Genomic DNA, 27,542 nt, shown 5'->3' with positions numbered 1-27,542 from the left:
TTATGTATCAGTTTGGAATTGATGTGCGAAAAATTACGGCAGTTATCGTGTTCATAAAATTGTGATATATATATATATAATATATATATATAATATATATATAATATATATATTATATATATATACATACATATACATATAACTTTAGAACTGATGATGGTTATGGGTTTCTTGGACTATGAAACGTAAAACTACATAAAATCTTTCAGGAAGTCGCACCGCTGGTACGTTGAAAATTCTATATTTTTTTTAATGATTTTTCCTTACGTATTTGAAATTTTCTAAAGAAAGTAATGTAAGGAATAAGAATTAGATACAAAATGCACGTTTTATATGCCATAAAAAAACATTGGTGTGCTAAAACAAAATGAATGCAAACAAAACAAATATCGTAGCAGGACTGTATTTGATACGGGGGAGTTTAGACTAGGAAATCAAATTTGTATAAATGAGTGCATACGTATTAGTCCGCGGCAATTATTATATAGTTATCGATGGTTTTCATGCATTCTACGCGGCACAAACATATTATGAATTTTTAAACTTAAGTACTTACTTAAAAATTCCATTTGAGTTGTAACTGTTCGTTCTAACCTGGGAAATACAACCTAAATGACAAGACAAATCATATTACATGTCGTACATCGTTCCATTAAGTCAAAGTTTATAGTATATTCCTATAACAAATGCGTATATAAAATACAGTATATAATGCACTAAAAACAAGCAGGCCATTTAGAAAAATTTTATTTTCTGTTGACAGTTTACGTGCACAAAAACATAACATTTAATCGTCTCTGGCACGTTATGAGATTAAGTTTATTTTAGATACTTCCTCTTTCGAAAAAAACAAACAAACAATTTCGTCACATACTGTTTTTTTCTTCTGATTCCAGCAATCCTTCAACTCATTGTCTTACAGAATACCAACATTTCATTACAAGTTTTTCGCTGAAATGGCCCATTATTAAATTAAATCTTGACTAATTTTATAAAAAAAATATTTAACCATAATCACGATGATATCCGTGTATGTAAACAGTTACGTAACACTACAAATGTGAAAATGTACCCACACACAAACGAAATTTCGTTTTGTAGCATAAAGATTAATACAGTAGATAAATATTTTTCAAGTTTAGTTTTGTAATATTTACTTTTTATTTCCGAAGGTACAACTACTGTTTGCAAAAATAATGAAAAAAAATTAAGTACTATTAAAGAGCATCTACAGGTTTAAAATTTGCCAAATGTAATACTATATGAATTCTGAGCAACATATTAAGTTATTGACAACATCTTTTATAGTTACGTAAAATTCAGTAACATGCTAAAGGTGGTTCAGAATAGAATTCAAAATTCCAAAGACAGTTTAAGCATTTTTAAATACAAATGCGTAATTAATCACATAAAAAACATGTTAGACATTTTACCGTGCCACCTATTGGTCGAAACTTATGCTATAATGTGTAGTAAATAAATCAAAATTTCCGCAAAAATTGCTATAAGTGCACCCAGAAAAAACCTTAAACAATTCGAGAGTAAAATCAACAAACAAAAACCACTTAACTCAGAAATATTTTAAAAAATATTACAGATGAAAATAGACAACAGAGAGATTAATGATTAATGGACTAAATCTAGGCAAACAGCAGATGAATCACAAAAAAAAAGAAGGGGGGGGGGACAGGCTATTTTTAATTAAATAGTTTCCTTTAAATAAATTTTTAATAAATCTTAAACTAGCAAACTTAATGAATATTAAAGCAAAGGCAAATTAAAATTCTTTAACTACTCTAATGAATTATATTATTTCACTTAGGCTTGCAACATTAGCGAGAAAAAAGAAGAAGCTGGGGTTGACACAGAACCCTCTGCCTGCTGGTGATGGTCCTGCAACACCAACCTTGCCAGAGAGCCCAGGCGGTGAAAGTTCGGTCCCCACAGTGCCAGATGTAACCACCATGGCGTCTTCAGTGGCGGCGTGTACATCACGCAACACTGATGACAGTACACATACTCTGTCCGATGACTATCAAGGGTAAGCTTTACACTTACATATCTTGTTTGTGATATGACAGGTAAATTTAGAATTCATGTGATAATACTCATATGAATAAAAATTATTGTATGGGCTATGTTTCTTAAAAGGGAATAACTCTTCTAGGAATGATGACCTTCCTCCGCTGATAGTGGTTTACGAGCCTCCATTGCCACAGACAGATCCGGGACTCAGTATGTTAGAGGGTCGAATGATGGTTGACGTTCGTCACTTCATGGTGCAATGCCGTCTTCTGGAGAGACACAGGTAAAAATTGTTTTATGTAAAATTGAGTTATTTAGATTTTTTTCCACTACTGTTTACCGCCTTCTGAACGTTTAACCGGCTGGAAGGTTGAAAATCTTCTACAAACTTATTGACTTCATTAGTTAGTAAGTAAATAGGATAGATATGTAACAATACCGATTTAAATTAATAAATGTTGAAAATAAAAGGAAAATATATTTGAGCCATATTGACGAGGAGAGATAAATAGCCAATGTAATCACAGCTAACGCATATATCGAGTGAACTGTGGTGGAGCTACTTACTAACGTAGTAAGCCTTTATTCGATAAGAGGTTAAACACTATAGTGGAAAAAAAATTGCACACCATATAAAATTTTCATCGGGGAAAGATGGACTTTTGCCCCAACAAACAAAAAAAATAATTACTATGCTAAAAAATTACAGGGTTCCATTTTTATCGTATAGTTTTACACTAATCAATGCAAAGTTGAATTGCAGTACGAACAATATTATGTTTTTCTTTTAATTTCATACTTTTGGCAGCCGCGCAAAGGAACCCCCCTGCGCGCCGAGCGGACCAGCCGCCTACGGCCACTTCCTCCCGTAATTATTTAGTTATGTATATAACGATACAAAAATAAGGGCCAATCTCTCGATGCTGTCGTTCAACAATGGATTTTTCACTACCCAAGCATTTATTGTATCACTAACCCCTAGCAGTTACACATTTTCGTTAGTTATACAAGTTCGTTAGAAACACAATTACAAGGCAGTGGCGATTCTTTTTTTTTTTTTTTTTTTTTTGCTTTTGGGGTCTGTAAAATTTTGTTTGTAAACAAATATTGGCCAGAAAGAATTATATATTTTTCAATTTAACTTCCGCTACATTATTTGCAACTATAAATGATCATAGAAACATAAGTTCCACGTGCGCGCACACACAACAAGTGAAATGAGGAGTTTTAGCAAATAAACATTGAGGTAATTTTCCAAAATACAATTTTAAAGACCTTTATACTGTGTTCTTACATTTGCAGTTAGATTTATTTAAATTCTTTGGCAAATGTTACAATTTAAAAACTTTGTTTAAGTATGTCCAGTTATTTTTTTAGGTAATTTTATTTGTTACAAGAAACCGAAGACCTTGCTGAAGTAAAATTATTATGTATAGAAATTGTGTTTAAATGGGTGTGTAATACTTAGATGAAATTGATACAGAATTATATGAAATAAAATTCTATTGTTTTACCAGCCTTTGAGCTTTCTGGCTGACGTGAAATTGTTATAATTAAACTTAGGGCCTAAATTTAGAATTGCTCGAATATGCAAAAAGTAATTCACTCGCTCACACAATGGCCTATACAAATTCCAACCCACTGTCAAAAGGGCTGGAAACTTTAAATTTGGGTCGCAGCCTCAATGATGAAAGTGGGAAAAGTACCAATTTTTATTTTCTAATTACTGAAAAAATAAAATTAAAAAGTAGGCACGCACCTTTAAAATCGGTGTATACCTTCTTTCGGAAGAACGTTGTTGCAGAAATTTTTTAAGAAACATAGTAAAAGGAACAAGATAAATATATTTTTTAATAATTTAAAAACGTAATATTCTAATTGTGCATATTCTTGTTACTTATAATAAGATAGCATCATAACATTTGCACGCTTGGCTTACGACAGTTGGACGTGCCAACGTGTCTGCCGATATGGCGATAGTACCTATCTGTTCTACGAGTAAGTAACATTTTAATACCTCAACGTAAATATCCAATTTATTTTTTATTAATTTTTTATTATTAATTTTTTGGAGGTGAAGACGATGACGATCGAAATAGTGTTTTACTATACCATGATGTGTAAGAGGGCAAATGCGCGAATAAATGTGGCCATGGCCATATGGCTTCTTGCAGCACAGTGAAATGCAAATGAAAATTGTATCCTTTTCTTGAACAACATTTCAGACTTACATTAAAATAGCATAATTTTTAAGCATGTAAAATGTATATCTGTTCGAGCCATGTCACAATTATTTTTTTATTTAATTGTGACATGCACATCAACAGTTTGGGAAAACTGTAGTGGTGTGCATGTTATTATATTGATAAGTACAAAGATAAAGAAGCTTCTGTTCATATTCAAAAATTAGCGAACCTACTGGCATGTAAGTTTATCTCTTTCATTTTATTCTGTTCACATGTCACTCGACAGAGCTCAGGAGCTGCTAAGATTATTGTGTATGGTGAAACGAGGTAACACCCGTACTGATAACTTGACCACCTTACCTCAGTGCACTTCAACGTACATTTACGTATATATAGAATAATCTTTTATCACAAAGAGTCGGGCAGATCTTTCAGGATTCACTGCAAGCTATTTATGTTCGATTTTAACGACAGTAGTTTGGATGTATGCAATATTATGCTGTTAGAGCAGTTGTATGAAATTAATAAAATCACAACCTAACAGCTTGAGTACCAATGTATAGCAATAGTTATAGCTAAATTGCCGATGCTAGTAAAAAATTGTCTTGTTTATTGTGTGAAAGCCAAACGGGTAACAAATGTTTTTGGGAGATGTTACCAGAAATTATTATTATGTTGGTTTTACAGGTGTCCCATTTCATCTTCAGGAACATATTTTCTGGAAAGTGTCAACAGGTACGGTCTGCTGACAAATTTTAAATTTAAGTGCACTCACTGCAATCAAGAGCAGCAGTTCAAATCTGAGCCTGTGGAATGCCTTCCAGTGGGAAGAAAAAGAAAATGCAAAATCGATACCAACTTAGATATCAATGATAAGATTGTTTGGGGCGCAATTTCGGTTGGTCTAGGCTACGGACCATTGTATGAACTATTGTCACTAATTGATATGCATCCTATGAGCCCGGGTTGCTTTTCTTATCACGAGAACAGAATCGGAGAGCACTGGAAGGCAATGTTGCAGAAGGAAATGGAAGATGCTGCACTGGAAGAGTTCTCTATGGCGAAAGATGATGGACGCATCTGTATGGTTGGAAATGAGGAATATGCTTGGACCATAGGAATTTTGGATGGAGGTTGGAGCCAAAGATCCTATGGTCATAGGTATTCTGCTAAGTCTGGATGTGCTATAATAATTGGCTTCTACACTAAGAAATTGTTATTCCTTGGTGTGAGAAACAAATATTGTACCGCATGCATTCGGAGCGAACGGATGGAAAAGGAACCTACGCCTCACCTGTGTTTCCGGAACTGGACTGATTCTTCCACTGCAATGGAGGCAGACATTATAGTGGAAGGTTTCCGGTTCTGTGAAGCCAAGTACAAACTTCAATTTAAGAAGTTTGTTGGTGATGGGGATTCAAGTGTGCATGCAGCCATAGTTGCAAATGTTTCGTACGGAAGAGATGTTGAAAAGATTGAATGTGCTAACCATGTCGTGAAGAATCTCAAAAAGAATCTTTATGCCATAGCCAAGGGCATCCATATGCGGCATCTCAGCCAGTCGAAAATCAAAGCCCTCTGTCGCTGTGCAAGAGGTTGTATCAGCAACTGTGGGGGTGATGCTATGCTACTTCAATCAACACTTCTAAATGTGCCCAACCATGTGTTTGGAGACCATAAGTTATGCAATTTAGATGTGTGTGAGAGAGCTGGTAAAACAGCAAATCCCTGCAGTTATGACGCATTGCCTCGTGAATTGATTGTGGGAATCAAACAAGCTTTTGACCGAGTGAGAGCAAAGTCACAAGCACTTGTAATGGATCTCACAACCAACCAAGCAGAAATGTACATGTCATTAGTTGCAAGGATGGCTGGCGGTAAGCAGATAAACCGTTCACAGCAGGGGTCTTACAGCCGTAGGGCTACTGCTGCTGGTTTGTCTTTCCAACTTCGCTACAAATGGCATGGACAAACTATGAAGGCGATCACAGGTCACAGCCCTGGAGTGACTGTGAAGCGATTAATGGCAAAAAGACAGAAACAGCAGGCGAACTGTAGGCGAAGGTTGGATATGAATCCGCATGTACCACGGAAATCGGAATCATTTAAACCACAGGGTGATAAGAGCTATGGTCCTCATGCAACTCAGCCTCCAGCTTCTGGTCTTGAACTAGAAATTCTGACTGAGTCTGTGATGAGAAGCATAGAGCTTACAGTGCAAGAAAGGAATGATCTGGAGGTGCAGACACGAGATCAAGGAAGCAGTCAGTTGTGGATGAAGGAGCGGAGAAAACGAGTCACTGCTTCCTTTTTCGGACGTGTCTGTAAAATGAGGGAAAATACTTCGTGTAAAGTGACAGTGGAAGCGATTGTGTACAGTCGTGTATTGGAGAATGCTGCCACAATACATGGTCTAGCAAACGAGCGCATAGCTGTCGCTTTATACGAAGAACAAACAGGCCATACTGTTAAACAATGTGGTCTCTTCGTTGACCTTCAGCATTGCTTTCTTGCAGCTTCTCCTGATGGTTTAGTTGATGAAGATGGTTTGGTGGAGGTGAAATGTCCATACTCTGCAAGGGAACTTAACCCTTTAGATGCAGCAATGCAGCTGAAAACGTTCTTTTGCAGAGTTGTCGACGGCGAGCTTTGCTTGAATCGCTCTCACAATTACTACTATCAAGTGCAAGGGCAATTACACATCACACGAAGAAAGTGGTGTGATTTTGTCGTTTGGACAACGAAAGGCATTTCAATAGAAAGAATTGTGAGAGATGATTGTTTCTGGCTTGAGAAAATGGAGTCAAAATTGTTGCGATTTTTTAACAACTGCTTGTTGCCAGAGCTTGCTGATCCATGTCGTCCCAGGGGACAACCGATTCGTGAGCCAGAATATATTATACAGGCACAAGAAAGTCGTTCAAAGAAACGCAAAATTTCAGATGTGTGAATTTTGAGAGACAGAAATTGTGTGGCTGACGAGAACTCTTTTTTTTAATTTGATACAGTGATGCTTTATATCTGATAAAAAAATTCTAATTATTGTTTACTTCTCATGCTTGTACAAATTGAACAGTACTGTAAATGTATTTGATGACATAAGCAATAGTAAGTTATTAGCTGATATTGAATACAAACATTTTTTTTCATGACTACAAAAAATAAGGTTCTCTGGTTGGCGAGTGATTATATTATACTAATGTCAAAAAGATGTTATCGGTAAAAAATAAATGAAGTTATTTTATACCACTGATTCACTACCCATAAAATCAAACTGTAACGTCTTTGCAACTAGTATCTCATACAAGAAATATATAACATATTCGTGCTTCATTTTGTATAAAAATAAAACACATATATAATATCGGGAGACAGCCTTGAAAATCGTGCATATCACCAACATGGCCAATCAGACTCACAGTCATGTTTACGATAGCAAGACAGCTAGCAAACCAGTTCAGTTTATATGCAGCTTAACTGAAAAATTTATTCAATATTTTCGGGGTGGTTTTACGCTCAAAATTAATACAAAACCAAATCAGCAATCCTTGTATTATCATTTATAATACTACAAAATATCTTCCATTTCCTTCGAATTGTATTGAGCACTAAAATATTGATTTACTTTTGGCCCAGATTTTATTCGACGATACTCTGTAGAGTTTAGCTTGTTTGCATTCTTTATTTATTAGGTTTAAATCATGGCCAAATTTATTGAAGTGTAACACAAATTATATATTTGTGTGTGCCTGGTTAGGAATTTGTATGATGTACTTACTAGAAAAACTATGTCATATCAGTGTAATAGTTGTACCCTTACAAGCGTTGAATATTTATGAAACATTTTATTTCTTTTGTTTTTAAAGCCGCAGACTTGTATTTTATTTATTGCATTTAGACAACAACATGCGTCCGTGTTTTCTACATTGCACGCTCTGTAATATTTTGAATGTTATAGTAATTTTTGCTTTTTAAAATCTGTGATTTATGTGCAGTAGAATGATTTGTAATTTATGATTATTTCTTTTCATATTTTTAATGAGCCATTTGCTAATATTATATACACTTCTCCATTTATTATAATAAACACATATTCCATTATTGGAATTATTTCAGAATGGGAATCACAAGACTACAAAAACTATTCTCCTGCATAAGAAAGGTGATAATACCAGTAAAGAAAATTATCGTCCGAGAGCAATTACGTCTTATATTTAGGGACACCTGTATTTCGCTAATACATTTCGTGTCAAGGTATTTAACAAAACACTGTAGATTTTTCTTGTAATTATTGGCTGTGGTCGGTGAAGGCTGTTTTCCCGCACTTGACGGGGCCAATGAGGACGTAGTTACCGTACTGCTGCACGCCCGCAATTCGCCAAACCTCTAAGAAAAAAAAGCTACAGTTATGTGTGAAATAGCCTGACACGAGATGTATTCACGAAATACAGGTGTCCTTAATTATATCGAAAAATATTTGAACATTGTATGATAATTTTAAGTATGAAAAGTACAAAATACTTTCAAATTTAATACATGGTTTTACATCAACTCTAAGCACTAAAACCCATACTGCTTATTATCTACAAAATAAATCTATACACGGCAACTGATTATGAATCAGTTGAGTTTTTTTTATAAAGCATCTAAGGCCTTGATTGTATAAATATATTGTTGGATAAATTAACTAAACTAGGAATACTATAAAATGCACAAAAATAGAAGAGTTTGATCTCAATGACATAAAGCATAATTTATCTATTTAGCACAGCCTGTATAATTGCTTCCCCATTGTCAAGACTAAACTTAAAAAAACTGCGAAAGAAGCAGTATAAAATATCTATCTCATTATCTTTGCGGGTGACTCAAATATCATACAAACAAAACGAAACGCAAGAAAGCATATTTTAAACACTGTAAATAACTTAGATTTTAAATAAAAGGATAATAATCAGTCTGTAAAATTTAGTTTTAACGATGAGTTGTAAACAGAACATCAAACATATATCATAGGTGTTACTGCGAACAGAGAACTCTCACAAACAATACAATTCCTTTCTGCGCAACCTGCAAGCTCCGGTACCTTCTGTAAAAAAAATATATAAATGTAAAACTTTTCCGGAAGTCGTACCATGGTAATGACTAAAATATGTAGCCTTACTTCTAAATCTAATTATCTAGAGAACAAATTGTATTACATTATTTTCATGATTTAAACGGTAGCAAAATTAACACCTACATACGAACAGAAGTTTGCTCTTTTATTCATTTTTTTAGTTACGTGATAATTTTTTTGAGTTATAAAGAAATCCAACTTAAACAGTAAAAAAGAAAGGCTTTTAATGAAAAAACCTACTCAGTCATTATAGATAACTGTTCAAACCATTTAAGATTCATCCTGTTACATAAATTTTTATATTCATATACATCTAATGTATACACATATCAGAAAAAAGGCAATAAATTCATATTAACTTCATTATCAAACTATAATAAAACACAAAATACACTTGCAGAGAACCACCAAATATATTGCGTAAGTGTTTCTGCAATGAGTTAAACTTTAAAATTGACTTTATTATTTCAAAAAAATAATTTAAAACTCCAAGCAAATGTAAGAACACGTCTTCTAGATATAATGTAAGATTATAATGCCGTGTCCGAATTCGCCTGAAGAATATACTTGTAGATACTTTGGAAGTGACTTTGCAAGACTGTCAGAAATGGACGTGAAGTATGTATGCTATGCAATACGCAAGTAAATGAGTCTGTGTAATTCTCGCGTACTTGAAGTTGAAAATACTTCTTCATTTGAAATATTTTTGGTCATATTTTATATATCATTTAAATAATTTAAGAGGACGTAAAATAAATATAATTTATTTTGTATTTTACTGGTATCTATAAATAAATTGACAAAATTAATTTATGTATATGGATGTTTAAAACGAAGTTTCAACAAACACATGTACATATTTAGCCTACAGATCGTTACTACAAAACAAAAGTACAATAATAATGTATGTTGCCGTAAATTCACGTGACAGCGATGAAGTGTTAAAAAAAAAAGGACTAATTTCACATGCGTTTAAAAATAAAATCTAAACATCCTTTTCGGCTGGCTAAACATTGAACTTATCCGGATTCGTTAAAGGCAAGTGAAGTACGTAAGGTTGCAAACATGTAACTGCATTACTTTCTGATTAATTTTAATAAAATTATGCATATATCCAAAAAATGTTCAGTTAAAATTAGTATTGTATTGTATTGTATTTTATTTTATTGTATTGGTGTTTGTATCTGGGTATATTTTTATTGTGTGTTTAAGATTTATTGACTTTTGTGCCTCATGTACTTTTGGTGAAAAATGAAAATGTAATTATGTATTATTATCAGGGCCCAAAGCAAAACTATTTGTTCGTTGGCCGAAAATGAAATGTAGTTATACTTGTATATCTAAGAAAAATATTTGTATTTTGTATGAATGTAAGTATTTTATTATGTAAATTTTTATTACTTACAAATATTTCGTACTCATAATATCTAGTTTCCATTTGTCTTAAGACATAATAAAATGATATACTAAGCAAAAAATGTTTATTGGTTCGCAATTTTTCATTGTTACAATATTTTAAAATGAAAAATTTGCTATTCAGCAATATCAACTTCTAAAACGTGAGTAAAAATTATCATTAAATTATATCAATGGAATATTTATTGCATTAGTATTCCTTGCTCCTAATCACTTACTCTGGTTGATTACCTTCCTTATAACCTCAGTGATCTCGTAATTTATGTACACCTTTTTCCCACTAAGACGATTCAGGTGCAGATTCTGGAGCAGTGTTTTTTTTTTTATGTACGGATGTGCCAATAAATCCATCAGTTTGGTGGTGGTGTTGGGGGGGGGGGATAATACTACTCTTAAAATATCACTTTATCTGTATGCACGATAAAATATCCTTGGTTAGCTCCCTCCGAAATATTCTTATACAACCTATGACGTGTAGCCTACTCCTTAGATATTTTAAAACACGTTTGATTGCGTAGAGAAGGCGATTCTTCGAGTATGTGGCCCTTTCAGAATTAAATTATTATTATTATTATTAGTTACAACTGATGTTTATTTCGAGCCTCTTTGACATCCAGTTCATACATAAAAAACGAACTACCAGTGATGCTTGACGTCACCAGTAGGGATAGCGTGAAGGAGCTCCTCATTTCGCCAGACGCGACTGGCATACACAAGTATTTATATTGCAATAATAAATTACTAAATGATAGTTTAATTTTCGAAAATATGATTATATTTTTTACAAGAAGTACGAATGCCAGGACATTTACTAATAACGTTTTTAAACATCACATATAAAAAAAAAGTGTAATCAAAAGCCACAGGTCAGCTAAAAAAGCAAACAAAAACGTTTTTCTAGCTCTAGCCTCATGTATACATACATAAAAACATAATACATTTAAAACACTAAAATTAATGCAATAACCTGCAATATTTTGAAGACAGATATTCAGCTACAAAAAATTATCCGATAGTATAAAAAGTTCGCCTGTATATATATATATATATATATATATATAGTTGCACAGAAAAATACAGTTCTAATCAGATATCAATATAGCAAATAATACCGTTTTGCAACATAAAGTCATGCTATTAGATGGTCAACGTTCAACTGTTTGTATAATACACATACGCACACACCTGTGACAAAATGTGGAAAAAAAAAAAAATTTTGTAGAAGCGCAAAACCTTTGTAGTACTCAGTTAAAAATTATTATTTTTTTTTACAGGGGCAGGAAAACTACATTACTGGCCAGTTTATTTGAATGTAGTGGTTAGCTGTGAACGAGCGTTCTTGCAAAAGAGACCAAATCTGACAGTTTTGGCCACATAATCACCGCAGTAAAACATACAATTTGTATATCGTATATGTGTAGTGCACCAAATTAATATTTATTATAATTACCTTGGGTTGCACTCGGTTACGTACAGGTTTCTAACTGAAATGTACCAAAAATAGTAATATTTATTCCCTTGCGCTTTGTTGAGGATCGAGTAGTCTTGAGTGGGTGTGGTGGAAAGGGACAGAATGGCAAAGGGATTGGAAATCTAAATGCTCGCCGAGGCAGAGTACACTCTTCCCCCACCCCCCTCTTCCAGACCTGTCGTAAACATGACACCCCGCTGGGAGATAAGAATTCTGAGAACAGCGTCCTCTTTCCCCCCCCCCCCAATCCTTTTTCAGCGCGTCGCTACATCGTTCAGCCGTACTACTAGTGCGCTCTGTTGAGGACAAAGATAACTACGCGTGTCTTTGCCAGCTCGCGAGAAACTCAGGATCTTAGCCTTAAAAAAAGGGTGGTATTCGTTCCGTGGCGGCCACGGCATAGTCAGTTTCATTCTTACTCTACAGAGCGCACAACGATCGCACATAATTGATTGTAGCTGTCAAGGCGTCAATGCGCGCGACCCGCGTCCATATCGATAAATTGTTAGCCAAATGGCGAGCGTTCATAATCGAACTTATAGCTTTGAGTTTGTTTGTTTACTGCTTGCTTGTGTGTACGAAACGTAAATTTATGTTTGGCTAGGATAAAAGAAAGCCAAAAATTTGTGCACAAAATGTGTGATGTATTTTCATGTTTTGGTTTTGTTAAGGACTATGTTTACAAATTACAAAACACTAAATTACTAAATTGCAGCCACATTTTATTTTCCATCTGAAATCATTGTTGAAGAGGTTAACGTGCTACGGAATGGGATTGTAATATTTTCTATGATATGATGTGCTAAAAATGTTTGCCAACAAATGTTAACTTGTTTTAGCTCTTAAAGTGCGACGAAAAATTGGCATGCGGGAAAGCATATCTAATTAATTTTATTCAATTAAGTTTCAAACTAACCTTTTGTTAACTTTGTATATTTTTGCATGCTTTTACTGCAACTACATGCTAATAATTTTATTTTCAATGTTAATTGAATGATAAGTAACTAAGAAAACGAAAATGCCTGGCAAATGTTCTTTTAAAGAATATTGGCTCTCAGATGAAAATGATAGGTTTTCAAAGTGGTTGCATCCTGTTAAAGATGACAAGTCCAAGGCATTTTGCACACTCTGTAAATCAAAGTTTGATGTAAGTCACAGTGGTTGGTCATCTGTGAAGGTTCATGAAGCAGGAAAAAAACATCTGGAGCTGTCTTCTGCCATACTACAAAGCAAACAATCAACACTAAGTTTTTTGAAGGTTGACAATCTCTCACATTTGGGTCAGGAAAAAGATACTACACCTTCCACTTCAAGTAGTTCAGGAACCGTGACTTCTATTGATAAATCATTTACAACTCTTTCAAATTCAAAGTCACAACATTTCCCAGGTTCTTTAAATAAATATTGTATTGATGAGAATGTGTGGAAAGCAGAAATATTGTGGTCACTTAATAAGGTAATGACACACACATCTGACAGAGGTTCATGCGCTACCAGTGATTTGTTCCCCATAATGTTCCCAGACAGTGTTATAGCACAAAAATTCAAAATGCAGAAGGATAAAATTTGTTATGTGACAACCTTTGGCCTTGGCCCTTTTTTTAAAGGAAAACTTGCCAATACAGAAGCATACATTTTTTGCAGTTTCGCTGGACGAGAGTCTGAATCGTATTGCGCAAAAAGGGCAGATGGATATAATTGTTCGTTACTGGGACCCTAGTTTAAACATGGTTTCAACTCGCTACCTAAACTCCGTGTTTCTAGGGCATGCCACTGCAGCTGATCTTCTTGAGTCTTTCACTTCAGGAATGCATGATTTGGGATTGCCTCTGAAAAATGTTTTGCAGATAGCCCTAGATGGGCTAAATGTGAACCTTAAGTTTCTGAAGTACTTCAACTACATGATGGAAAAATCTGCAGACAACGAAGAAGATAAGAAACTGATTGATGTTGGAACTTGCTCTCTTCACACAGTTCATGGGCCTTACAAGACAGGCCACAATAAATGTGAGTGGCAAATAAATAATAACAACGTGCACTATACTACCTTTTTAAAGATTTTCCATCCAGAAGAGCAGACTACTCTTAAGTCAAGTGGGTCCACCGAGTTCCCTCTGAAAATGTGTTCCAACAGATGGGTGGAAAACTCGAAATTCATTGAACGGGCTTTAAAGATGATCCCACATTTGAAAAAATATGTAGCTTTTGTTCAGCCCAAACGACCAGAAACAAAGAATTTCAGTGTTGTTGAAGATTTTCTTGAAGACAGTTTTCTTGAAGTGAAACTTTTTTTCTTGCAAACAGTGGTAAAAGAAGTTGAGCCATACTTGATAAGCTTCCAGAGTGACAACCCAATGTTGCCATTTCTGTATGTATAACTGTATTCAGTGGCACGCAGCATTGCAAGCCGGTTTGTGAAAAGGGATGTAATGAGTTCTGTGAAGAACACAAAACAGCTTCTTGCAATTGATGTGAAAAATAACTTGTTATCCACACAAAATGTGGACATAGGATTCGGTGCGAAAAGCAGTTGTAAGAATGTAAAAGAATTCGATGTGCAACTATTTAGAAGAGACTGTATAAGCTTTTTACTTGAAATGTACATGAAATTGACTGGACCAAAGTCTCCATTACGTAAGAGTATGGTAAAAGGAGCTGCTTGCCTTTCACCAACAGTATTGTTGAATGACATATGTCATAATTGTTCTTGATGAACTAACTTCAAAAAATCATGTCTCCAACATTGAGGCAGACCTGGTTAAAATAAATTATCTTGGCATCTGTGAGCAATCTGCTGCTAAAGAAAAGTTGAAGACTTTTGACATAAGTTCACACAGGTTGGATTCTTTCCTCTTTGACATCCTCACAGATGCTAAAGCTAACCAGGCATTGTTGTCATTTTGCACAATTATATTTACATTATTTCATGGCAACAGTGAAGTTGAGAGGGGATTTTCGATCAATAAAGAGTGTTTGGTTGAGAATATGAATGAACTCTCTCTTATTTCTCAACGTAGCATTAATTCTGCTGTGCAGGCAGTGGGTGGAATAAATAATATTGAAATATGCAATGGATTGATCCAAGCAGCTAGGCGTGCAAGCTTCAAGAGGAAGGAAGCCCTTGAAAAAAAGAATTCAAAAGGAAACCAAGAGGCTAACAAGATAAAAACTGCCATGTAAAAGCTTGCGAAATTAGCAGTCCGGTAGAGAAAACTTCTCTTGGAGGCTGAGGAAGAAGCTTCTGCACTCCAGAAGGAAATTGACATTGAGAAGAAGAAGAAGCTGAAAAACATGTCAACTAATTAGAAATTTAGTTTCATACTTTACAGTTTGTTAGTGTAAATACTCTCAGAATTTTTCAGAGTAAATACTTGTTCTTCACGGAATACAGAGAAATCAGTCAAGAAGAGTGTTTTGCAAGTAACTTAAGTGTTGTCGTCCTGCCGATGTTGATGCGTGGTTGGGTGGTGTCTTAGGGCGCCAACTAACCTTTAACAGGGGTGGTTGCTGTGGGCTAGTTTACAGCACGAGACTCCTTCTCTCGGTGGTCGTGACTTCGCCACGTGGCAGGCAGGAGTGGTTGGACCACACACACGACTAACTTGTAACGTTCTCGGTACACACACGACTGTCCGGTCCGCACACGAACGCCGATGGCCGAGTGACCCGCGAGTCGCACATGACTGCTTACGCCGAGGGGTGAAGGCCAACTGGCGCGTCCTGGCAGGTCCCGTTAGAGCTCGAGTCGATCTCCGCTCTCCATGACAATCGACCTACACCCGTTCCAGACACTACCACCGACCACACACGCCGACCGGTGAGGCACCGAGGTGGCATAACGACCTGTGCGAGCCATGGGAGCACCTGGGACGACGTCAAATGCCCCCCCCCCCCTCACCGAGGCCGTTATGCCCCTCGATGCCCCCATCACACGCATTGCCTCGGGGCATTTCCTCCGTAGGTACACTGTAAGTTCTCTGGAGTGCACTGAGTCTGAGAGGTGTTGGTAGATGTAGTGGAGTTGGGCTGGGCGATATGGGGTAGTAGCCTCATCACTGAGCAGTGGTGTGCATCCGGGAAAAGGTCCTGTCTAGGGTTGGTGCGGCCCCCAGCATGGACCCCTAGTGGTGGTTGGTACCCCTCATTTACCCCAAACCTGACAGGGGGGACAGGGGACATGAGGCCGGGTCGATCGCCGCACCACCTGAGTTTGTGACGTGGCGTCTGGCTCAGCTCGGTTGGGTACAGGCGGTGCTTTCCCTGTGTCGTCTGCCTCATCAAGAGGGACGATGGTCACTCCTCCGTCCTCCTGGCTGGGTTGCCCGTCGCCTCGCTGGTCTGCCCCTGTGGACTCAGGCTCGTCAACCCGCACCGAAAATGTCGATCTCTCCAGACTCGCATCCGCTGGCCATTTAGGGGGGGACATGCCCTGGCTAACGGCAGATGCCGTTAACCCCAGATAGTCTCAGTAACCCAAGCGCCTCATCATGTGCTCCAGCTCGGGCATCGTGGCCTTGCTTGCCTGGGGCTCGGGCGACGAGCAAGTATGGTGCGCATTCGCCGTCTGCATGGCCTGTGACAGGAGGGGTTGACCTGTGGCTGGTGTCAATGGGCTTGGTGATACTATGGTTGCATGATCTGTGTCCGATGTCGCCGCGGGAGGTGATGGGGGGAATTGATGTTTGTCTGATGTCCTTCTTGTCCTCTGTGGACCTTTGTGCAGGTGTCCCGGACCAACCTTAGGGTGGACTAACCGGAGATCATCTCGGTGAACCTTGGCGGCTCTTCCACTCCGTGTTGTGACCGCGTAGGTGGTAGGCCCGAGTCGCTTCACTACCCAACAGGGTTCGGACCATTTAGGGGCCAGGCTTGCGCAAAACTTCTTGCCTCGGGAGGAAAGGTGGTGACATCGGACGTACACCTGTTGCCCCGGCTCCAATGGCAGGGGTGGGTGAGTGGTCTGAGGGGTATGAGTGGCTCCAAACTGTGCCTGATTCCGGTGTGCATCCTCCCGTCTTTCGGCGACAGGCATTTGAAGCACTCGTTCAGCAGCGCCCGCTACCTGGAGTTCCCCTGGGAGGGCGAGATCCCGTCCCTGAAGCAACTCCACAGGGGAGTAGCTGGTTACCACGTTTCGGCGGCGATGGAGGCAGTACAATATCTTGGGGAGGAGCACACCCCACTGTGGTCGTCCTCCAGACATAGCCGCAACTGGACTTTGATGTCCTGGTTGCGTCGTTCTGTCGGGTTTGCTCTTGGGTGGTACGTGGGTGTCGTGTGGTGCTCCACCTCCCAGCGCTTACAATCGGCTTTCCAGCGCCGGCCTTTGAATTGTGTGCCATTATCTGTGAGTAGCACTCGGGGAAACCCATATCGTGGGAATACTTCGGCATCGAGGAGAGTGGCGATGGTCTCAGGTCGTACATTGGTGACGGCGAACGCTTCTGCCCAGCGTGTGAAAGTATCCATGATTACAACCAAGAATCGCTTCCCACGGGATGTGCGGGGGTATGGGCCCATGACGTCGAGAGCCACTGTGTGAAATGGGTCATGGGGCCTTCTGGGGCACTGTTGCTCTACCCTGTCAGGCCGACGGGCCTTGCGCTGTTGGCATGGTTGGCAGACTCGCACATGATCGCGGATGTCACCTGCAACGCCCGGCCAGTGGAACCACTGCCGCAGTGCCCGCTGGGTCTGGTCGGCCCCCGGGTGTCCCGCTAGGTCGTGATCATGATAAAAATGCAAGGCAGCCTTCCGTCCGGCCGGCGGCACGTGCGTGCGCCACGAGCTCATGTCTCCAGGCACACGGCTCTGGAGTACCCTGTCAAGACTACCTAGGTGGGGAAGCTCCTGTTCTCTGCATTTAGCGAGGTCTGCTTGACTGACCAAGTCCTCGCTCTGTGCGAGACAGACGATCTTCATGAGGTTGGCTAGGGTAGCTGGCGCAGGGTCGCGGCGCCTCTCGGTTGTAGTGGCGTATAGCGCTGCTGGCGGGGGCTCACTTGTAGACCCCGTCTGGGGGTTGCAGGGGGGAAGTAAGTCGTCCCATCCCTGATCGTCCTTGAACACAGTGTTAGCATCCGGGTGACGGGAAAGCTCTTCCGCCAGCTGGTTCTCCCGCCCAGGGACATGCTCCAAGCGAAAAGCGAAGTTCTGAAGCATCAGTGCCATCCGCGTGAACTTGGATTTGCCTCCCTGGGCAGTGCGGAGCGTGAAGCATCTCCCCTCGAGGTGGTGTCGGTATCGCCTGAGTGCCCACACCACCGCGCGACACTTCTGCTCGTTGACGTGGTACCGCCGCTCTGCAGGTCCAAATTTGGCACTGGCGTACTCGATCACCCGCCTCTTCTCCAGCTTCTTGTTGGTAGATTACTGCCCCCATACCTTCCTGGCTCGCGTCTGTCTGGACGAATAGGGGAATATCGAGCACTAGCCGTGACAGGGTGTGACAATCCCTGAACTGCTGCTTGACACAGGCGAGGGCCTGCTCTGTCGCGTCCGTCCATCTAAACCTGCTCTTGGGTGACAGGAGGTCCGTCATTGGTGCGGTGATGGTGGCGAAGTTCGGGATGAATGACCTGAGCCAGTTTAAAAGTCCCATTAGCTTCTGCAATTGTTTTCTGGTACGGGGAGGCTCTTTCCCCTCTATCAGGGCCAGCTGATCTGGCAGGGGTCGACACCCGTCCGCGCTCACGAGGTGCCCCAAGAACTCCAGTTCCTTCGCGCCGACATGGCACTTGCGCGGCGCACACGTCAGTCCGTGCGTGGCTAGCCTTTCAAGGACCAATGCGAGGTGACGTGCATGATCCTCCCACGATCGTGACCATATGATCACGTCGTCGAGGTAGGCCGCGGCAAACTTGCCAATGTAGCCGTCCAAGACGCGGACCATCATGGTCTGGAAGGTCGCAGGGGCATCCATCAGCCCGAACGGCATGGCACAAAACTGAAACCTGCGCCCATCGGGTGCAGTGAAGGCAGTCTTGGGGCGGTCCTCAGGCCAAACTGGCACCTGCCAGTAGCCGAACTTCAGGTCTAGTGACGTAAACACCTGGGCATCGCCCATGCTGGTGAGTGCTTCTGTAAGATTTATGAGTGGGGGTGATGCCGGGATGGTTAGGTCATTAATTGGCTTAAAATTGATGCAGAAACACAGCGAGCCGTCTTTCTTACTGGCCATGACTATGCGACAGTTGTATGGTGATGTGCTGGGCTCTATTACCCCATCCCCCAGCATTTCTGTGATTTGTTCCTGGATAGCAGTGAGCTCGCGGGGACCGAAACCCCCTGGCTTGGCGAATGGAGGAACATGGGGTACCATGGGTATACAATGTTCTGTAATATTCGTGCGGCGCAGCCGATCAGCTGACGTGAACACCTGCGGTTGCTGCCTGAGGGCTCTGTCTAGAAGGGCACAATAGTCTGGTGGTACGCCGTGGTGTAGGTCTATCAGCTGGGTAGGGTCCGTCCAGGTAGGTGGGCGGTGATGTGACAACCCATTCACGGTCCAGCGCCTCTGGGTCCCGACATGCATCCTACCTGCCCCGACTTCTATGTTAGCATCCTCCTGGACTAGCCAGGGTAACCCTAGGATGAGCTCATCCCTGAGGTCCTGCACTACGAGTGCGCACGTCCTGGTCACATAGTCCCTTATGCCGACACTCACCTCCAAACGCCCAGTCGTGACCGTGCTAGTTCCCTTTGTTGCGAGCTGAATGGTGTCTGCCTCAGGTGTCACTTCAGCATCAGGGACAAGGTGGGCCGCAACGTAGGTGTGAGTCGCCGCGGTGTCCACCAACGCCTCCACCGGCCTCCCATCCAGCGAGACAGGGATGCAGATGAGGTTTCCAGCCTTCGGTCCCATCCGCCCCAGCGCGGTGGTGCTTGGCTGGGGTCCCCAGCTGAGGGTCGGGTCACCGGCGACACCTGGTGACTCGTGTCGCTCGCTGGCGACGTGGGGCTGTCCGTTGTTGGGTGCTATGGGCCGCCTCCACTGGCGAGTGGTAGGTGAGACAGTGCGTCTCTCGCCCCCCAGCTGTGGGTCGGGTCACCGGCGACGCCTGGTGAATGGTGTCGCTCGCTGGCGACGTGGGGCTGTCCATCATCGGGTGCTGTGGGCCGCCTCCAATGGCGAGTGGTAGGTGAGACGGTGCGTCTCTCGCCCCCCTAGCTGTGGGTCGGGTCACCGGCGACGCCTGGTGAATGGTGTCGCTCGCTGGCGACGTGGGGCTGTCCATCATCGGGTGTTGTGGGCCGCCTCCACTGGCGAGTGGTAGGTGAGATGGTTCGTCTCTCGCCCCCCCCCCCCCCATCTGTGGGTCGGGTCACCGGCGACGCCTGGTGAATGGTGTCGCTCGCTGGCGACGTGGGGCTGTCCGTTGTCGGGTGCTGTGGGCCGCCTCCACTGGCGAGTGGTAGGTGAGACGGTGCGTCTCTCGCCCCCCCAGCTGTGGGTTGGGTCACCGGCGACGCCTGGTGAATGGTGTCGCTCGCTGGCGACGTGGGGCTGTCCGTCATCTGGTGCTGTGGGCCGCCTCCACTGGCGAGTGGTAGATGAGGCGGTGTGTCAGCGGAGGCAGGGCATGAGGTCCGGGGATGGCGGCCAACTGCGTCGTCGCCCCCTAGTTGCAGTTTCCCGACGGCGCGGGTCCTCCCCTTGACGCCATCCACCGCGCCTCTCTGGTCGGGCACACTCTATACCAGTGGTGTTTGGGCGTCGGGCAGTATTGGCAGCGTGGCGGATGATCGTCACGTTCACTGGAAGGGCCGCCACGTTGGCTGCCTGCCCGTGCTTGTCGCACCGCCTGGCCGCCCTGATTCGGACGCGATGCCCCTCCCCCCTCCTGTAGAAAGTTGGACGGAGGTTGGGCTTCCCTTGGTGGGGGAGGGGGTTGCACATATCGCACCACGGCCAGGGCGTCCTCCAGGCGTCTTGTAGGCCTCGCCTGTGGGACTTGGGGCGTCGTGATGCTCCGGACATCTCGTGCTGCCTTGAGGTCCTGTTCTACTTCCCTTGTGAGGGCGAGGAAAGCGTCTAGTCCCTTCTCCACTGCAGTACGCACGAAAGGCTGTACCTCGGGCGTCAAGAGCTTGACAATGTTCGGTAGCACATCCTGTATCCTACCGCGGGGTGTTAGACGTCGGTAGAGCCGCAGCTTCCCGTGCACAAATGCTTCTACTCCTTCCCCGCTAGACTGGGCTCGGCAGAACAACTCGTTCATGCAACAGGCCCGTGCGCGCGAGTCATCAAAGCGTGCTTTCAGGCATTGTGCAAAATCAGTCCACACGGTGTCGTAATCGCCTGTCTGAGACCACCAGGTTCGGGCGTCGCCGCGCAACTGGCTGCTGGCGCGTTCTGTCCACTCCTCTGGTGCGATGTGATGGCGTGCTAATTTTTCCTTGCATACCCGCAGGAACATGGCTGGGTCCTCGTGGGCGTGACCCGCGAACTCCGGCAGTATGATCGGCCCACTCGCGGCGCGCAGCGCGGGGGTTAGCTGTGCGTGGTACGCTTGCATCATTATGCTCTCGCAGGTGACGCAGAGGAACAACCCATCACGAAAATGCACGAACTCGCGTACTTCAGTGCACGCGCGGTGTTTTGTGACCCCGCACTGTTGGGATCGGGCCGTCTCGTCTGGCTGCGCGCGGCAGCTCGCAGCTGCGCACAGCGTGTTTGTTGTACCCCTTGCGGCGCTTCCCGGCTGCTCCTCTTTGACGCGGACGCGGCCGCACGCACACTGACACTGAACGCTTTCGTTATTTACGAGTGACTCCGGAAAGGGTCTAAGACAGCCCTCACACAATCCCTCCATGTCGATGGCTATGTCCGGATCTATCTGCATCCTCTTGGAATGTGGCTGGCCGCCCCGGGAGACGGGATGTGTCCGTGAACGCGGTCCGCGGTCGAGTGTGCCGATTCGGCTGCCTTCGGTTCCACTCGGTTAGGCTCGGGTGCCGCCCGGCCGGAGTTGGCTTCTTTGGTGCACGTGCACGCTCGGCACCCCGGAGAGAGGAAAGTGGTGGCCGGTGCTCCTTTCTAGCGCGCGCGTTGCTGGGGTGGGGGTGGGGTGACCTCGTCTGCCCTTGGGTCCCGTTAACGGCGCTGGTCAGACGCGCCCTTTGTCCTGCACGTGGGTTTTCCTCCCCTTTGTCCTGGCTCGCCTTTCAACTACTTTGCCGTAGTTTTGACGGGAATTTTGACGAGTTTTCTTTGCCTAAATTGTTTGCAATTTTGATGACCCACCTAGATTGGCGCCATTTGTCGTCCTGCCGATGTTTATGCGTGGTTGGGTGGTGTCTGAGGGCGTCAACTAACCTTTAACAGGGGTGGTTGCTGTGGGCTAGTTTACAGCACGAGACTCCTTCTCTCGGTGGTCGTGACATCGCCACGTGGCAGGCAGGAGTGGTTGGACCACACACATGACTAACTTGTAACGTTCTCGGTACGCACACGACTGTCCGGTCCGCACACGAACGCCGATCGCCGAACTCCGCGAGTCGCACACAACTGCTTACGCCGAGTGGTGAAGGCCAACTGGCGCGTCCTGGCAGGTCCTGTTAGGGCTCGAGTCGATCTCCGCTCTCCATGACAATCGACCTACACCCGTTCGAGACACTACCACCGACCACACACGCCGACCGGTGAGGCACCGAGGTGGCATAACGACCTGTGCGAGCCACGGGAGCACCTGGGACGACGTCAGTGTATGCAATTAGTTTTGTATGTATGTAGGCTTAACTTATGTCTTTTTTTTCCAGCGCTTAGGCCTATACATTTTGATAAAGAAAAGCAAACGTTAAATTTTTCATTAATTTTGATATAAGGTATAGGCTACACTTAATTTTATAACAATTAAAAATTATACCATTTTGACAAGTTTCGTGGTCACACATCAGTAGAAATTGTCATGAAAAAGTCAAGAAAAAGTCACTAATTTTTATTTTTGTAACTCATTAGACACCCTGCACTATCACCCGGATCAACTCCCCTCCCAACTGCCTTGGAGGCCGGTGTCCTGGGCGTATATAGGCCCAGGCGCCAGTTCCAGAAGTCGCGAGCGCGGCTGGGGCCAGTCGTGTCATTCCACGCCGACTAGAGGTGTGCGAATACTCGAAATTGCAAATATTCTTACACATCAAATATTTGATTCGATTCACATTCAAAACCAAATTAGGTATTTGAAATGTTCAAATATTCAAAAGTTTTTGAATGTATTAATACAGTAGAATCCCGCCGATGCGACACCCCTCTGATGCGTCCATTCCATTTATACGACAGTTTTTTGAGAAACCGTAAAAAATTTGAGCAGAGAAAGTTGAAAATTTGAGTAAAATCAGCTGTAAAACAAGTCTGTTACACTTTGTTGGGCGCTGTGTGTTCACATTTATCTTGGCGGGAGCTGTACTGTAAGCAGGCAGGCATACAAAAGAGGGCTAAAAATAGATACCACCCATCTGTCTGCGCATAGACTGTCTACGCGGCAGTGTCTAGCCGAGCTCGGCGCGTCCACTATCGCACGAAAAGCCGTCTCAGCTGTCATGTTATCTTACCCGCCCGCACGAAACGCCGCTGTGGTAGCTTCTGCGAGAACATAAGAAATTCGTCCGGCCTGGCTGGCGGTAGTGGCGGCTTGACGTCATACGTGATTTGTCGCTTACCTCTCCCATCCCCTGCTAATTCTTCAACGCTCATCCCTCCCAGAGCCACAAACCATGTAAAAACACCCCCCCCCCCCTTTCTTTTCCAGCTAACATTTCAACACATTCCCTCCCTTATTTCAACCTTCTGCGTGAGAAACTGTCAGCATCCTCATCCCCTCCCACACCGCGTGCGACAAAAAAGGCAGGTTGTATAGTCCATTCTCGGTAAAATAAAAATTGTATGGGCTTCTACGACTGTCCTTCGCTGTTAATAAATACTTTTTAAGTTTAAGTTATTATGATACAATTTTTTTATTAGTCACACAGCATTTTCTGCTGAAAAATCACTAATATCTAGAATTTTATTGATTAGAAAAATTTAGCAGGGCCGTAAATATTTTATTTCACTGCATACGTATTTACTTTTCCAACTGCATTCCAACGTGTTTTTATTCTCTTTTTTTTTTTACGCTGCGAAGGGACGTGGGAAAGATAATTGCTTGAGCTGTCAAAATAAACATCGCTGACGGCAAGGGTGGGAGAGCATCCTGTCGGTCTGTAGCTGTGATTATCTACTCCAAAAACATGTCACAGCATTTCAGGATAGCATTGTCCTTATATCTTTCGTTCATAGTGAATGTTTTCTACCTGATCCACACAAGTTCCTTCGCCACGTTTTGAACGAAAATAACCACCAGCCGGCTAGCATAGCCGAACTCGCGTGACGCTAATTCACTTAGCGCGATTATTTATCAGAACCCATTGTTCGGGGTATGTGAGTCCGAGGTGTAATATGAATTTAAAAAGTTGTCTTTTTTACACCATAGACTATTTGAATATGAAATCTATGCGAACAAAGGCAATTTTTTATGTATTTGGATATATTTGTGTGGGGAGGGGGGGGGGGAGGGGTAAAAATTGGCCCGAATTCTCAATTGCTACCATTCCGTTTATAAGTCCGTTTTTCCGGAAACCGTGAGGGTTCGCATTAGCGGAATTTTACTATAATACTTTTTTTTAAAAAAAAAAAGGTGTGATTCAATAATATGTCGAACCTGGAGAAATCATTTCCGAGAGACATAATGGAAGAAAAAAACTAAGAAGACCTTTAAGTAGTTAGATTTAGTAGGTCCGAGCACAGAGGCTGGAGGCATAGGAGCTCCGAGCAGTGACCTTTGACCCCTGACGTCACTGTTATGACCTTTGACCCCTGACGTCATCACCGATTTCCTGGAAATTTCCCGATTTTCCCCCAAATTTCCTCAAAATTTCCTATTTTTCCCTCAAATTTTCCTAAAAATTTCCCATTTTCCTAAAAAATTTCCCTACAAAAATTCCCCATTCCCCCAAAACTCTAACAACCCGCAAATCTCCGGATAGTGGCTTGGCAATTTTCTAAGAATCCCCCCATCTCCGGATAGTGGCTTGGCAATTTTGTAAGTATCCGCAAATCTCCCCATTGCGGGTTGGTATCCCCCTTACCTACCCACCCATATCCGGATCTTGGATTACGTCATTTCCGGCCACCATTTTGAATTCTAGAACTTTCAACCATTTTGTTTTCCAGTATTTAATATTATGAAATCATAGCCGCCATTTTAATCACACCTGTTGCAATTTTCGTTACGATCGCCATCTTTTTTATGACATCACAACAATCATTTGTTTTCGTCTGCTGGAGGCCGCCATCTTGGATGTTGTTACTATCGCCATCTTGAATTTTTTTCTTCTGTGCTGGGGCCCGCCATCTTGATTTTACATTATGTTCCGCCATCTTGGATTTCCCCATCTTTGTTTCTGATGTTTGTTCCTAGAGAGCATCACCATCGCTCTATTCAGACTCATAAGGTCGATATTTCATTACATACCAATGTTATTATGGTCCTTATAAATATATTAAAAATATTGTTTTTTATACAAAATGCATTCTGTACAGCTGAGATTCGAACCATCGTTCACACAGCTCTAACCTTTAGGATGGAAAACATACGCCTTTAACTGCTCGGCCATCAAGACAATTACCGATCGAAGAATTAAATAAGGTATATATATATGTAAAACATTAACACACATATTCGGACTTGTAATATTTTTATTGAAAGTAATAATAGCATCATCTTTTCGAGAATTATACGACATATATTTTTATTATTGTTTTAATACTCGCTACCAGGAGCACTAGTGTCTAGCAGAGTGCGGCCGCCATCTTGTTTTCTGTATTCGCTACCAGGAGCGCTAGTGTTTAGCATAGTGTGCAGCGGCCATCTTGTTTTCAAAATTCGCTACCAGGAGCGCTAGTGTCTAGCAGAGTGTGCAGCGGCCATCTTGTTTTCAATATTCGCTACCAGGAGCGCTAATGTCTAGCCAAGTGCAGCCGCCATCTTGTTTTCAATATTCACTACTAGGAGCGCTAGTATCACTTAGTACACACATAATTTGCCAGAGGGTGTTATATATTAGTTTAATTCTGCCCTGCTGGAGTGTAGTGCTGTCTTGACTTATAACATCTTAAATATGTCCCTAACCTCGAACTTTCCACTATATTGGATTATAGCATTTATGTTCACCTTCTTGTCGCCAAAACTATCTTGAACATCACATTTCACATTACTGCCGACACCCTGAACTTCCCGCCATCTTGGACTATATCATCACATTTGACTTATAACACATTCACACCACCACCATCTTAGATTTTGTTATCACCCACTTTAATCTTGGCCACCAACATATTGTATTATCACCTCATGTATGCACCCATCATACTTGATTATATAATCATACTAACTTTCATCCTCTGCTAGAGTATGTAGATTAATTATTCGTAATGAGCATCACCTGATCCTCCCAAATACTAAGATTTAAAAAAAAAATTTATTGTCATTAAACTTATCACGGTCCTTATACCAAAGTCATACTGCAGGACTTGTGCACTGTAGCACTTTACTCAAACTGACTTACATAGCTTACATTTTCTTAACATGATTTCATTTGCGCTTACAATTTCTTTGAGGACTCTCATTGGCGCCTACAATTTCTTTGAGGGCTTTCATTTGCGCTTACAATTTCTTAACATGCTTTCATTTACGCTTACAATTTCTTTGAGGGCTTTCATTTACGCTTACAATTTCTTTGAGGGCTTTCATTTGCGACTACAATTTCTTTGAGGGCTTTCATTTGCGACTACAATTTCTTTGAGGGCTTTCCTTTACACGTATGTTTTCTTTGCATGCATTCCTTTGCGATTACATTTTATTTATATTGTAACTCAGTATCTCATGTAAACAATATTTAAGTATCCATATATATCATTAATCTTAATAGCAAATGTTATGGTCATGCATGCATCTTTTTTTTTATAGTTGTCACCATAAATTAAGCAGGATAAATTAAGGGAAATAAAAAAAACATAGTATGAATGAAAAATTTATTTTATTTACAACGTTTATTTTATACACAGTCTTTTTACACAAAGATATATACATCTATTTATCTAGTGGGTCGAAATGGCTAATTCTCAGCTCCAGACGGTTCACCGAACTCAGGGTCCAACCAGATCCTTTACCCATATATTCTTCCTCTTCCTTGCAGAGTTTTTCAATACTCTGTTTAACTGACTGCTTCACATCGTTTGAAGTATAAATTGCAGCAGCCGATGTCTTGAAAGCACGCTTGCTCACTCGAT

General features: G+C 42.1%; 2 protein-coding genes across 2 annotated transcripts in view; both read left to right on the top strand.

The window, feature by feature from the left end:
* Nucleotides 1-27,542, top strand: part of LOC134533632 (large ribosomal subunit protein uL1m) — a 206,308-nt gene that overhangs the window by 109,317 nt on the left and 69,449 nt on the right. The window lies entirely within an intron of this gene.
* LOC134533630 (uncharacterized) lies at nucleotides 125-10,913 on the top strand. Its single transcript, XM_063371125.1, has 3 exons — nucleotides 125-2,041; nucleotides 2,168-2,308; nucleotides 4,899-10,913. Exons 1-3 carry the CDS (start codon nucleotides 1,800-1,802, stop codon nucleotides 7,159-7,161), a joined length of 2,646 nt encoding a protein of 881 aa, XP_063227195.1. The 5' UTR covers nucleotides 125-1,799; the 3' UTR covers nucleotides 7,162-10,913.

This window comes from Bacillus rossius, chromosome 7 (assembly GCF_032445375.1).
Source record: "Bacillus rossius redtenbacheri isolate Brsri chromosome 7, Brsri_v3, whole genome shotgun sequence".
Classification (NCBI taxonomy): domain Eukaryota; kingdom Metazoa; phylum Arthropoda; class Insecta; order Phasmatodea; family Bacillidae; genus Bacillus; species Bacillus rossius.
This window is presented reverse-complemented; position numbering and strand designations above follow the sequence as displayed.

Coding starts and splice junctions, on each gene's coding strand:
- LOC134533630 (XM_063371125.1), top strand. CDS start 1,800: ATGAATTATATTATTTCACTTAGGCTTGCAACATTAGCGAGAAAAAAG. Junction 2,042..2,167: donor CTGTCCGATGACTATCAAGG/GTAAGCTTTACA, acceptor TAACTCTTCTAG/GAATGATGACCTTCCTCCGC. Junction 2,309..4,898: donor CGTCTTCTGGAGAGACACAG/GTAAAAATTGTT, acceptor TTGGTTTTACAG/GTGTCCCATTTCATCTTCAG.